The following is a 15096-nucleotide window of genomic DNA, read 5'->3' as shown; positions in this document are numbered from 1 at the left end:
TTGCTCTTTATACTTACAAGTATAGAAGTCTCCCACTGATTTTATATATATGTATATCTATATACATATGTGCATATATAAATTTTTATATTTGCTTAATTTTGATTTTGAAATGATCTCAGATTTATGGAAAAGTTGCAAAAATAGTACAAAGAGTTCTCATATACTCTTCACCCAGATCCCCTTAATGTTAAATTTCATCATATTTGCTTTGTCATTCCTTAATTCCTTAAAATAACATCCTTTTACATAGCAGTACAATTGCCCAAAGCAGGAAATTATCATTGATACCAGACTTTCATCTAATCTGCAGACCTTACATTGATATATTTTGAGTATAGAATGAGGCATGGGAGAGATGGCATTTATTTGTTTTTCTCGTCCTGGGTATCACTCGTTCGGGACTTTATTTCTGCTTTATGGTTTTGCATTTGCAGAAAATAACAAACAGAAAGCAGTATTTAAAATCCCTGATGCTCAAAATGAAAAAAAAAAAAAAATGTCCAAACCTGATCTGAGAACTTATTAAGATTCCAGGAAAGAAAGTATTAATAACAATAGTAATAATAACAGCAACATCTTTTCTCCCTGATGTAGAGTTGGGCTCAGTACTACTGACTCTTATGTCAAGTCCAGCTCCCATCCTGGTGTCCTCCCTCTCACGAATCTGAGCAGCTGTGCAAGTAGGAGTCCTCAGAGAGGTCCTTTCTGGAAAATCCCTGTGTCGATGATGGCTAGCACCATCTCCTTGGGGGACAGTAAATAGTACTTGAGCGAAACTCTTCTTTTCTTTTTTCCTCAGCTCCTCACCCTAAAAGTGGAGCTAAAACATTTCTATGGGGGCAAGAAAGAAACAACAGAGCAAATTAAAATTATGGCTCTTTAGCAAAATTTTTGTGGGAATCCAGAAGAGACGTGTACACGGTTGAATAGAATTAATTTGTAATTCAGGAAGGTCTTTTTCCCTACCATCTGAGCCCCATACAGCATGCACTCATATCTGAGGATGGTGCTTGCCCAGCGGTCACTGTACCTCATGTTCTCCTCTGGGTAACCAGCTCCTTACTCCTGCTCCACTACAGAATGAATGAAGCTGTACTGGATAAAATTTACAAGGCCGATATATATTTTCCTATCAGAATTCACTGTGGCAGATCTCCTTAGACATAGTGCTGTTAGGAGCTCTTTACAGAAAGAGATCTTCTCCCTTCCGGACAGTCAATCCCTGCTCCCTGTGACATGCACGTGGTTATGGAGAATACTTACTAATGCCGTAGCTTGAGTGCATCCATCCTTACCAATGGACACATCCGCCTGTTATATTCTGACTCCTTACATCCTGGCTACCTCTGTGGAGAGAGTAGGGCAAACAAAGAAGGTGGGGGAATCTTTGCAGAAATGTCTTGCCTCCTCTTTTTTGCTGAAGTGGCTCCAGTGCTCCAAGCTAGAATATCATACAGTGAGGCATACTGTGTGTTTTGGGGAAAAGGTATCATTTAATGCCAGGAGAGTTCAAATCCTGCTGTTCAGTCTCCTAAACCTGGGAAGGAAGGGGCAGGAGAGGTAGAAAGAGAGAGCCCGCCTAGTTCATTAGAGTCAGGAGCTGCAGTTCTTGAGAAGTGCTGAGCCCGTGCACTGTAGGAGGCATGAAGATGGCCAACCCTTGCTGAGACATTCTGTACACAAACTCAGTGCTTAGCACGTGGGGGATTCTGCCAGTACACGGACCTGGGCGCTGTCTCCTCTTTCGGGAAGGACTACTAATGGGGTGGGGGGGCATTCCCGAGATCTGCTTGCGGACAGCACCCCCTGGAGCACATCCCTAGGGACACATGGAGTACATATAAATGGGGCCCTGACGCTGTGTACAGGACAGCCCTGATAAACAATGCGAGTTTATACTTCCAGTAATAAACAGACACAAACCAGCAAAGGAGCTTGAAAAAGAGCCACCCCTCACAAACTTTCTTCCCTCAGCCTTTTTTCTTCTATATTTTTTGCCCACAACCAAGTCTGGGTGTTCTTCTCTTCTTTTAAGATACATGAGCTATCGTTTTGACTCCTTGTTCCATTAAAAGTTTGAATTAAAGCTTTTGTATGTTTTAGGTTAAAGGTTTAAGACCTGTTCCTTTTTCACCAGCGACACCTTTGTTCAGTAAAGAACAAATGAAATTGGTCCCATGACAGATTCTTTTTGTTCTTGGTTTTTATGCATATGCAAACAAGATGGTCTGAATATGAAGAGGCATGAAGGAATTTATTCAAAAGGAGAAAGACCTATCAAACTTTTGTCCATGGTATTTAAAAGAGTACAAAAGTTTTTCTGTCTCCCCTGATCCTTCCACCTTTCTGCCTTTATTATTTATACAGCAAAAAGGATGAAATCTAATATTCCTGCTGCTTCTCTACACAAACTTTGCATTTATATCTTAACATGTTAGAAACTTAAAAATACCGCAGATGCAAGATATTCTGCCTTGAAAATGAATTCAGTTGGCTTATCATATCTGGACTCAGGCACTTGTGGCCGCAAGGCTGGGAACTCAGCAGTGACCTCGTGAGGAGAGAGGTAAGCTAGGACCCAGTGGGGCTCAGGTTCAAATGCAGAGCACAGAATGCCTGGCACACCTGGAAGTTTGGGTTAGAGGCACCAGTTAGACGGCAGGACTACCTGAGTGACCACGTTTTGGGCTGCGCCTAACAGAGCAACACTGCACACAGTGGGGCGGTGCTGTGGCAGTCTCTGGGTAGGAGTGTGGATGGCATGGTGGCTCCCGCCAACCTGCTGAGGGTTCGTAGGCAGACAGCTTGAGGGGGAGCTGGAATGTGCCCAGGACCTGGAGCCCGTCACCAGCTCGGCTCAGAGAGAGTCAGGGACTGCTCAAAAACACCCAGTTTGCTGGGGGGGGGGGGGGGGGGGGAGGTGTGGGGAGGAGGGTACTGTTCATAGCCAGGTGATTACCCAGGAAGAATCAGTTATCTGAATTCATCCAGCAAGTTTATTGGACCCCACCTCCCCGCATCCTCTAGAGGGGATGGGGTTGCCAAGAGAGTGCCGTTTTGGTTCCATTGACTCAAGAATTGGGGGTGCAAGTTTGCAAGATGCAGGCCTTTAATAATTGGAACCGTGCAAGGTGGACACGGGGATGGGGAGTCTTCTAAAAAGACTGATCAATTCAAAGGGGTAAAACATGTTTTATTTCTTCTTGGCGTATAAGTTCTAACAAAGGCAAGTACTGTCTAACAAATGGAAAAAATACATTGGATATAGATCTTCCTAATACATTATCTGAGCACAGGAAAATGTTCTGGAATCAGTTTGACCCAAGTTCAGATTCAAGCTTCCCCACTTATTTGAGATACTGGGCAAGTTGCTTGTCTTACATGTAATTCAATTTCTTCATCTTCAGAATGGGAGTATTGTTGGGAAAGTATAAACAGATTTACTTCTCTAATTTCCTAAAGGCCTAGGCAAAAATGATTATTAAATGAGATGCCCCTTCTAAACTGTTTAGCACCTGGCTCACAGTCTATACATGACAGCTATTATGTAATTATTACTTTCAGATTTCCATTCTCAGCACAATTAGAGTGTCTGATATCCGTTCACATCGTGAACATGTGTGATTGCCTGCTGTGGTCTAGGCATCATCCTGAACATCACATCCGGAAGTGAAGCAGGTAGACACAGTGACACATAGTAGGCTCTGAAATGTTAATTGAATAAATGAATGAAAACTGTGAAGTCCTCAAAGGATGCAGAGATCACTGCAGTTCCATTGTTATTTGTAGTAGGGCTAGCTGCTTTGCACCTTTTCTTCTGTCTCTTTTACTAACAAAAGCTGCACTAAAAACTAATGTGAACCGGGGCTGGCTCCGTGGCTGAGTGGTTAAGTTCGCGCGCTCCGCTGCAGGCGGCCCAGTGTTTCGTTGGTTCGAATCCTGGGCGCGGACGTGGCACTGTTCATCAAATCACGCTGAGGCAGCGTCCCATATGCCACAACTAGAAGGACCCACAACAAAGAATATACAACTATGTACCGGGGGGCTTTGGGGAGAAAAAGGAAAAAAATAAAATCTTAGGAAAAAAAAAAAAAACTAATGTGAACCACCCTAAAAAATCAGCCACACCTCTCGCACCCTCTCTCCTCTCCCGGGCTGCCCTGGAATGCCTCCACGGCATCTTCTTCCATCGACTTGGCAGGTGGCTGTGGTTTGCTGCTTTCTGTTCCATTAACCTCTATTTTATCTGTCGAGTGTAGTCTTCCCCGTTGTTGAAAGCAGCAATTTGCCAACCAAGCGAGCTTGGAGTCCTGTGTGATGGAGCATTACAGAGAGCAAAAGGGAAAGTTTAAACGAATTTGCTTCTCTAATTTTCTGAAAGGATCACAGACAAAACTTACCCTCTGGTAAAATGCTTTCTGTTTGCGTTATAATAACAAGCATTTATGGCCAGGACAGAGGAGAGAGAGGCCATGGAAGAATGGCTCCACATTTCCTGGTTTCATTTCATTTAGTTCTTACTCCTGGTGGACTACCCTGCTGTTTAAAACATATAAACTTAAAGATCTGCTCTTTCCTAATAGCCTAATGTACTCAAAAAGACTTTTTCTCCTATTATTGTAAAACACAGTGCTAATTTCTTTTTATTGAGCACAGGGATTTTAACAATGGAGTCATGCTCAGAGAGAAAGTTCTACTTTTCCTTTTCCTTTGCAGAAGTTCAAGGTACAGTGTCCAGTCTGTGGTTGGAACATCCATAGTCCCGTTCACTGCTGTGTCTGCACCTCCTGTAACATTGCAACACATATACTAGGGGCTCAAGACTTATTGAGGAGTGTTGCATACTTCACATTTCTATCCCACAGTCCAGGTGAAAATTCTGAAGAGAAAGCTTTCAAGCTTCAAGCTGTGAGACTCTGGAAGTGGTCATTCCCAACCCCATCTCTCCTTTACACCCAAAGTGGCATCCATCTCTGGCTTGAGCAATACTTTAACAAGACCCAGATCCACCTACGTTTCTCCGTTACATTTCTCATCCCCCTACTGCAAGTACACTCTTTCCTGGCTTCCCACATTCCCACTTGGCTAGCTCCTGCTCGTCTGCCAGGTCTCAGCTTAAATTCCACTTCTAACTTAAGGCTCTCCTTCACTGACCACACTATATAAGATCCCTTGTGATTTGCTGTCTTAGCATCCTGATTTTTTTTCTTCAAAGCACATATCACAACTATCATTATATAATTTTCTGAGTTACTACTGTTTAATACTTACTTCCTTGACTAGACAATAGCTCCTTGTTGTCAGAGACTGTGTCTAACTTGCTCCCAACTAGATCCCCAGCACCCAGTGGTTCCTAGTTGGAATAGGCAGTTAAATATTTGTTGGATGGATGAACAAATTGAGAGAGAGAGGGAGAGAGGAAGAATAGGAGGAAAGAAATCAAGGAATCAGGAATTAGGAGCTGGATGACTTAGTGTTTCTTTAGATTTGCCTAAATCACTATTGACACCTGTTAATCTTACTCATCTGATCTTGAGTATTTCTTGGTTCTCAAAAGATGTGTGTGTGTGTGTGTGTGTGGTGTGTGTGTGTGTGTGTATGCTTTTGTATATGTTTTTGAGGCTAGTTTGATGGGCTGGCTATATTTCTTTGTAGTACAAAATACCAGAATAAATCCACATCGATTTAATAATTATTTATTTTATGAATTTCTTAGTAAATAAAAGTCTTCATGTCTGAAATAGAGGAATATTTTTCTTTTAAGTCACACTAAACAATAGTTGCTCATTTGTTGGATTAGTTGCTCGTTAGATTAGTTGGATCTTAGCCCGTTGTTGATTTTAAACCACAAAATGTATAAATTGCACACAAAAGCTTACATATATATGTAATTAGCAGCAATATTTTGTGATATCCTCAAACATTTTCTTCTACAATGTATGCCTTTTTTTTTTTTTGGCGGGGCAGATTGGCCTAGGACGAACATCTGTTGCTAATCTTCCTCTTTTTGCTTGAGGAAGATTGTTGCTGAGCTAACATCTGTGCCAACCTTTCTCTACTTTTGTATGTGGGATGCTGCCACAGCATGGCTTGATGAGCAGTGTGTACGTCCATACCCGGGATCCAAACCCTTGAACCCCAGGCCAACAAAGCAGAGCACAAGAACTTAATCCTTATGCCACCAGACCAGCCCAAATGTACACTTTTGAAGTACCTTTATTTAGTTGCATTTTCATTTGATTGACAGTTGGTCTGATGAGTTGACTGTATGTTTCAGGACAAAAACAAGAAAGGCTCCAGAAACATAACAATGGTTAGAAATGACACATACACACTTAACAAGACAAGGAGCTGGATTTGCCCCGGGAAGATGGTAGCCCAGGGGAAGGGTGAGACAACTGGTGCTGAAGGCTCTTTCCTGGCTCTGGCAGGGGACGGTAGATCTTGGGGGCTGGGGGGTGGCATGGTGAAGCCTCTGATAACTGAGGAAACTTCACAGACCCTTATTATGATAAAGAAAGCCAGATAGACTTTGTTCATTTGCTCTTATCTTAAATCTGTGTTCCCCAGAGCAGATCCTGAGATGAGGGTTCATGTTCAAATAATCAAGGAAACGTGCCAAGGAGAAACCAGCTAAGGAAGTGGGAAAGGAAGGGAGTGAAGGAGTAAACACCAAGCAAGGATGCAATTTCAGGTGATGTCCCAGCCTCATCCTGAACTCACAGCGGCTCTGGAACATTCATTACACTGCAGAGTTTGTCCCACCTGGAGGCAAGAAAGCGAGCTTTCATACTCCTGCACCAGTCCGTCATTGGCTACAGGTCATGCCAGGGGGCACCTCAGCTTTCTCAGAGTTGGGGCAAAGTGGCTCTGTGCTTAGGGGTCCACTGAAGAGGGTTGCATGTGTAAGCTTTTAGTAGCAAAGCACAATCAGAAGCTGAGGGATGGGAGCCCAGAACCAGCAGAGGGATCCAGAGGAATTGGGTGGAGCATCTACACCATCTGCTACAGCAACCCTGCCAGTTAAGAGCCGCAAAAGTTTAAACTTCTGCGATTTTATTGAATTCCCTGGAGAAAAAAAGAATTACACTTTCTCTCCTGTGTCCTCTGATAATCAACCCTTTAGTAGTTTTTTTTTTTTTATCTTTATTTAACACATATGGCTACTGTCACATATACTATTCTCAAGTAATTAGCCTCGCCAACTACTTTTCCTTAAGTGCCCAATAATTAAGAAAGAATTACATACTCTGCTTTTCATGTTAGGTCACGAACTGTGTGTTGGTCAGTATCTTGTTATTAATGAACAATTGGTTGTGTTCTACATTATGAGCCCTGTGCTGAATGGACCACAAATTTTGCTGACTTTTTGAAAGTTCTAAACCACTAGTGCCATCTCTTAGCTACCTATTAATTCTGCCTCCGAGATTTATTTTATCCAACTAAAGAGTAATTCAAAATGGAGATGAATCCCAAGACTCACAGCCACATTAGCCTGTGGTTATCAGCAAATCTGGTGCATGAAGGGGACTCTGTCACCCTTGAAAAATGCTTATCTATCAGTCTGAATGGAGGTGGTTGTGCCAGTGAGACCTGCCCTCAGGTGGAGATGAGATCCTCCAAGACCTAGTGTCCTGTTCAGTGTAGCACTTTCTGCATGAGGCTACAAATGCATAGTTGGTTTGGGAACTTCTCTCCAAAAGTCCTGCGGAAAACAGAACCACAATTACTCTTAAAATAAAATCCCAGATTTACTGTGTTTTTCGGGAACTGGCTGGCTGCCTACTTTGCTTCTTTTCTTCCTGTTTTTTCTTTTACTTTGCCTTTCATTTAACATTTGTTTATGGAGTGCCTACTAGGAGCCCGGCTCCTAGTTGTAGGGGTACAATGGAGAACAAAACATACAAAGGTCTCCCCTAATTGAAGCTTTTATTCTAGTGAGAGACTGAAATTACACAGACACACACACACACAGTATTTACAAACCGTGGTTAAGTGCTACAAAGGTAAGAAAGTGAGGTGAAGGGATAGAATGACTTCGATGAGGCGGGTGGGGAGGCGGTGGGAGGTATCTTTACAGAGGTGCCATTTGAGAAGGAGCCGGCTCTCTAAGGACCTGGAAGTAGAATTTCCCGAGTGGAAGGAATACTGAGTGTGATGCACCCAAGGCAGCAACAAGCCTGATGTGGTCCAGAGAAGGCAGCCAGTGTGGCCAGAAAGAAGAGGGAAGGTGGTCTTGAGGTCTGAGAGGTAGGCAGATACTCGCTCATTCAAGGCCTCATAGGCCATTGGAAGGAGATTGGGGTGTTGAGAACTCATTAGAGGATTCTAAGTAAGAGAGTGACTTAACATGATTGCTTTATTGTTGGTGATAGAAGCAGGGGGACAGGGAAACAGCAACAGTGGGTAAGACTGCCTGGGGATGCTGTAGGCACTTGAGAAGTGGTAGTACACAGGATGCATTTCGGAGAGGGAGGCAAAGGACGCGTCTTACTAACGATAAGTCCTTGGGCAGGTGATTGACCTTTCCTTGGCCTTAGTTTTCTCATCTGAGTGATGGGATGATACTCATGTACCTACAGCTTTATGTTCTTATGAGGATTAAATGAATTAGTACTTACGCCATGTAACTAATACTTTTCTGACAATTTGGAACAAACAGTAATCAATATGTAAGTCAACCAATAAATTGCTACTTTTAACTTGTTATTATGGTTGGATGTAGAAAGGAAGAAATCAAGGATGACTCCTAGGTCGAAGATTCACCCACATAGCTGATTGTCTTTGTGCACAGGTAATGTCCTAGGGGATACAGAGGCCCTTGGTCTCATTTTGCCACCATTGACTGACAAGCCAATGACTCATTTAGCTTTGCCTCACTTTACCTTCTTATTTGTAAATAGGGCACATGCCAACTACCCCTCCAGTAAATTTCAGTGAAGATATGAAGTCAAATTGCATGCTATACCTAACAGACTTTGTATTTTTCAATAAAGTTATTAATGAACAAGGTAAAAATGACTGATCTGTAAAAAAAAAAAAAGGATATACTTTTCAATCTATGGTTTATATGTTCAATGACTGTGAAATCCAAGTATCTTTGTATATGTGTTTTTGTCTAATGTAATGTGTAAACAAGAGCAAAAGGAAAGGGAGGAAGTAGTTGTTAGAGCATTTTCTGATCAGATCACAAGACTAAAAGAGGGACTAAAATTGGAGCAGAAAAGACAATGTTCGGTGAGAGAGATAGAAACCTCTCTTACTGTTCATGCAAGAAGAATAACTTGGATGCTGTTAAAAAAAAAAAAAAAGAAGAAGAAGAAAGGATTAATGAAGGCAGAAACCCATTCCACTAACTCAGGTAGGATCTTTTGGGTCAATGACTTCTTATTCTTAGGACCTGGAACCCAGGTTTGAATTCTGGGTCTGAAGGGCATCTTGGTTGCTTCACAGTTTTGGCAATTATGGATAAAGCTGCTATAAACATTGTGTGCAGATTTTTGTGTGGACAAGTTTTCAGCTTCTTTTGGTAAAAACCAAGGAGTGTGACTGCTGGATTGTGCAGTAAAAGTATGTTTAGTTTTGTCAGAAAATGCCAAACTGTCTTCCAAAGTGACTGTACCATTTTGCATTTTCACCACAGTGTATGAGAGTTCCTGTCGTTCCACATCCTCGCCAGCATTTGGTAGTGTCAATGTTCCAGATTTTGGCCATTCTAATGGGTGTGTAGTGATATCTCACTCTTGTTTTAATTTGCATTTCCCTATGACATATGATGTGGAGCATCTTTTCAGATACTTATTTGCCATCTGTATATCTTCTTTGGTGAGGTGTCTGTTATGGTCTTCAGCCCATTTTTCCATGAGGTTGTTTGTTTTCTTATTGTTGAGTTTTAAGAGTTCTTTGTCCATTTTGGGTAGTAGCCTTTTAGCAGATGTATCTTTTGCAAATATTTTCTCCCAGTCTGTGGCTCATCTTCTCATTCTCTCAACGCTGTCTTTCAGTTTTTTAATTTTAATGAAGTCCAGCTTATCAGTTAGTTCTTTCATGGATTATGCCTTTGGTGGTGTATCTAGAGTCATCACCATACTCAAGGTTATGTAGGTTTTCTCTTAAGTTAGCTTCTAAGAGCTTTATAGTTTTATGTCTTATCCATTTTGTGAAGGGTGTAAGGTCTGTGTCTAGTTTCCTTTTTTTTTTTCTTTTTGCATGTGAATGTCCAGTTGTTCCAGCACTGTTTGTTGAAGAGACTATCTTTGCTCCATTATATTCCCTTTGCTCTTTTGTCAAAGATCAGTTGACTATATTGATGGAAGTCTACTTCTGGGCTCTCTATTCTGTTCTATTGATCTATCCATCTATTCTTTCATCAACATCACAGTCTTGATTACTGGCAATTTATTCTAAGTCTTGATGTCAAGTAGTGTCAGTCATCTGACTTTGTTCTTCTCCTTCAATATTGTGTTGGTTATTCTGGGTCTTTTTCCTCTCCACATAAACTCCAGAATCAGTTTATCAATATCCACAAAATAACTGCTGGGATTTTGATTGGGATTGCATTGAATCTATAGATCAAATTGGGAGGAACTGACTTCTTGACAATATTGAGTCTTCCTATTCACGAACATGGAATATCTCTTGATTTGTTTATTTATTTTTATTTCAATCATCAGAGTTTTGTAGTTTTCCTTATATGGATCCTGTATACATTTTGTTAGATTTATTCTTAATTATTTCATTTTTGGGAGTGATAATGCAAATTGTGTTTTTAATTTCAAATTCTACTTGTTCATTGCTGGTGTATAGGAAGCAATTGACTTTTGTATATTAACCTCGTATCCTGCAACCTTGCTATAATGGCTTATTAGTTCCAGGAGTTTTTTTGTGGATTATTTCACATTTTCTACATAGATAATCATGTCATCTCCAAAGACAGTTTTATTTCTCCTTCCAAATCTGTATCTTTCATTTCCTTTTCCTGCTTCTTGCATTAGCTAAGGCCTCCAGCATGATGTTGAAAAGGTGTGGGAGAGGGGACATCCTTGCCTTGCACCTGATCATAGTGGGAAAGTTTGGAGTTTCTCACCATTAAGTATAATATTACCTGTAGGATTTTTATAGATAGTCTTTATCAAGTTGAGAAAGTTCCCCTCCATCCCTAGTTTACTGAGAGTCTTTCTCATATATGGGTCTTGGATTTTGTTAAATATTTTTCTGTATCTATTGATAAGATCATGTGATTTTTCTTTTTTAGTCTGTTGATGTGATGGATTACATTAATTGATTTTTGAATGTCGAACCAGCCTTTTATACCTGTGATAAATCTCACTTGGTCATGCTGTATAATTCTTTTTATACATTGTTGGGTTTGATTTGCTAATATTTCGTTGAGGATTTTTCCGTCTATGTTCATTAGAGATATTGGTTTTAGTTTTTTTTCTGGTAATGTCTTTGTCTGGCTTTGGTATTTGGGTTATGCTGACCTCATAGAATGTCATTGGTTTCTGCTCTTATTCTTACTATTTCTTTTCTTCTGCTTACTTTGAGTTTAATTTGCATTTCTTTTTCTAGGTTTCTAAGGTGAAAATTTAGATAATTGACTTTCGATATTGTGTCTTTTCTAATACATGCATTCAGTGCTATAAATTTCTCTCTAAGCACTGTTTTTGCTGCATCCCACTAATTTTGATAAATTATATTTTCATTTTCATTTAATTCAAAATATTTTAAAATTTCTCTTGAGATTTTGTCTTTGCCCCATGTGTTATTTAGAAGTGTGTTGCTAGGGCCGGCCCTATGGCACAGCGGTTAAGTGTGCACGTTCCACTTCAGCAGCCTGGGGTTTGCCGGTTCGGATCCCAGGTGCAGGCATGGCACCCCTTGGCAAGCCATGCTGTGGTAGGTGTCCCACATACAAAGTAGAGGAAGATGGGCACGGATGTTAGCTCAGGACCATTCTTCCTCAGCAAAAAGAGGAGGATTGGCGGCAGATGTTAGCTCAGGGCTAATCTTCCTCAAAAAGAAAAAAAAAAGTGTGTTGCTTAAGCTCCACAAATTTTGGGATTTTCCAGTCATCTTTTTCTTATTGATTTCTAGTTTCATGCCACTGTGGTCTAAGATCAGACATTGTATGACTTCTATTCTTTTTAAATGCATCAAGGTGTGTTTTATGACCCAGAATCTTGATGAATGTTGCATCTGATCTTGAGAAGAATGTGCATTCTGTTGTTGTTGGATGAATTAGTTTATAGATATAAATTATATTCAGTTGATTGATAGTGTTGTTGAATCCTACTGTGTCCTTACAGATTTTTTCTGCCTGCTGGATCTGTGCTAATATAAGATTGTTGCAGTCTCCAACAATGATAATGGATTCATCTATTTCTCCTCGAAGTCTGTCAATTTTTGCCTCACATAGTTTGATGCTCTCTTCTTAGGCACACACACATTAAGAATTATTATATCTTCTTGGAGAATTGAGTCCTTTATCATTATGTAATGCTCTTTGTTGTCCCTGATAACTTCTTACTTTGAAATCGGCTCTCTCTGAAATTAATATAGCTACTCCTGTTTTCTTTTACTAATTGTATTTTTAGTATGGTGGATGTGTTATTGTTACTACTAATACTAATCCAACTCTGAGAGACTGGGATCCGTTTGGACCCTTGTCTTTATGTTCTGAGTTACATGATGCTTTAACTTAAAGGTGAGTGCTGACCCTAGGAAAATCTGGGAGGTTTCTTCTTCAGTTCAAATCGTAGAATTTGAGTCATTTGGCAGTTCTGTGTAAATAGCAGTATTCACTCTAGCATTATCCTTCAAATAAGTCTCTTCCTTATAGTGGCCCTTTGCAAAAAGACTATGTCTACTTTGAATTTTTCCTAAGGTGTACCTCATTACACATATGAGTTTGGGTGATTTAAATTAGAACTAATACCTTCATCTCTTCTATCCTGATTGCTGACCTTTCTCCTTTTCTTCAGCTAGGGCTGTGGGCATGGGTGGAGGAGAATAGGCTTCTATATTCTTAGCTAGCAGGAGGCATAGTCATTGAGGTCCTTCTGAAATGCACACAACCATTCTGGCTTTCTTCAGTCTCGAGAGAGTTTTCAGCACCTGTTATCATTGCCTTTGGCTGAGTACACCACATTTCTAATGGGCATTTCAGTTTCACTTCTGTACACCAGGGAGAAATAGCAGAGCCTCCTGCAGAATCATCCTGATCTATGCCTGCTTTCTCTGCCTTTCTTGTGTCCCTAGGTAAGTGTGAAATCGGCTGGGCCTACTACTGCACAGGAGCAGGTGCTGCCGCCGCCATGCTGCTGTGCACGTGGCTGGCTTGCTTCTCTGGCAAGAAACAGAAGCAGTACCCGTACTGAGATGGAGCCACCAAGAGCAAACAGAGGAGGAGATGAGCCGAAGGGGCTCGGAGGTCCTGAAGCATCCAGCTACTTTCAAAAGGTGGAATAGTGGTTCTAATCTTACAGTGCTAATGAAATGAAACCCAATGGAATCAGAAACATTATATAATGTGGAAGGGTTGTGCACGATTTGTGAAAGAAATGGAGAGCATGGAATGATAGAGGAAAATGGACCAAAGGCTAAAAATATTGCAGGGTGTTGGGTGTTTCTCTTCCACAGAGTATTGTTAATGCAGAACACAAACACACACAAACAAATTTATATATGCAAACTAGGGTTTGGTTTCTTTTAAAGATGAGGACTCAGAGCATCAAAGGGCTAGTAGAAACAGTATTATGTCTGGAAGCAGGGTACCCCGCAGATGTTCCCTGTAGGTCATGGCGCTTCTGAAAGCACACGAGCACATACAGACACACGCATCCACACACATGCCCACGCACAAACATATACACTGTTGCACAGACTGTATGAGAGGTTAAGCCATGCATTACTCCTCTGTTTTCTTTTAAATATACATTTAAAACACAGTATTATCACTTTATAAAGCATCTGTTAAACCTAATAAATGGACCAATAAGGCACTCTATCAGTATTTTGTATATCCTGCGTAAACTCTTTATGCCCTCAACATGTTTTCAGTGTTTATGCAGACTTTTAGAGTAACGCCTTTGTATTTCAATATTATTCAAAAATATGCAGGATTCCTCTGAGTAGCTTCTGCTATGATATTCTTACGAAGTAAAGGGGCAAATTTCAGTCGACTGTAGGGGAGAATTCAGCTGAAGATATGAAAGTAATGGGAGACACTTTCCAGTCATTAGATGGTGTTTTCTTTTGCCCATTATTGTACTGTGCTGTACCACATTTATTTCAATATTCATTTTGTAAAGAATAAAAAAGTGCTATTTTGTTTGTATTTGAAAAGCTCTGTGAATAAATTCTCTCTTTGATCAATACCTAAATGAGTCGTAGAGTGTTCGTTCAGTTATTGGGTTTGCTTCCTCAGTTTCCTAAATATAGCCTTTCAGCTCCAACGTTCCTGTAAATTTCTCTTTTTCTTTCAAGGCCTCCCATTAATTCACTTAATAATTTCCAGCAAGGCATTGTTCTAGGCACACAAGCTACCAAAGGTGAGTAAGACATAGTTCTTACTTTCAACTGAAATTCTTTGCAACCAGAATTCTAACTTCCTAACTTCAGTCATGACCAAATTCTTAAAAGAGAATTTCAAATCTATTTTGGATTAAGTTTGAGAATATGGACAATACTCAGATGTGGTTTAGGGCAACAAGAGCCAGGTCATGGTTCAGGAGGTGTCTGGGCCAACAGTTTCCCTGATGACGACAGAGTTGTCACAAGCAGCCAGTGACTTGCTGCCCCTCCACTTTTTGCAGCGTGCTGCATTTCTTCAGTACTTCTGTGCCAAGGGCAATTTCACACTACTCTCTTTCGGGGATCTTTGCCATTTTAGGAAGATTATCTCACACTCCTGCGCCCAGCGTAAAGCCTTGACTAGAGAGAAAGATGTGGACCCTTTCATGACCCCCTAACAGAACCAACTCTCTCAGGAGCAAAGATTGCATACTGGTTAACGGATAGATTCTTTTATTAGGCAATGCTAAATTATTGCATCAAATCCATAAAACTTCAGTTTCGATTAGTTTCTAAATT

General features: G+C 40.7%; 1 protein-coding gene across 2 annotated transcripts in view; it reads left to right on the top strand.

Moving 5' to 3' along the window:
• LHFPL6 (LHFPL tetraspan subfamily member 6) overlaps positions 1-14381 on the top strand; it is a 288940-nt gene extending 274559 nt beyond the window's left edge. For both annotated transcript variants that reach the window (XM_070578093.1, XM_070578094.1), the window contains exon 4: positions 13264-14381. In XM_070578093.1, the coding sequence (XP_070434194.1) occupies positions 13264-13382 (119 nt within the window). In that variant the 3' untranslated portion in view covers positions 13383-14381. The remainder of the gene's footprint in view (positions 1-13263) is intronic.
• The last annotated feature ends 715 nt before the right edge of the window (positions 14382-15096 follow it).

This window comes from Equus przewalskii, chromosome 16 (assembly GCF_037783145.1).
Source record: "Equus przewalskii isolate Varuska chromosome 16, EquPr2, whole genome shotgun sequence".
In the NCBI taxonomy this organism is placed as follows: domain Eukaryota; kingdom Metazoa; phylum Chordata; class Mammalia; order Perissodactyla; family Equidae; genus Equus; species Equus przewalskii.
The sequence above is the reverse complement of the archived record's forward strand: the minus strand, read 5'-3'. Positions and strand labels throughout refer to the sequence as shown.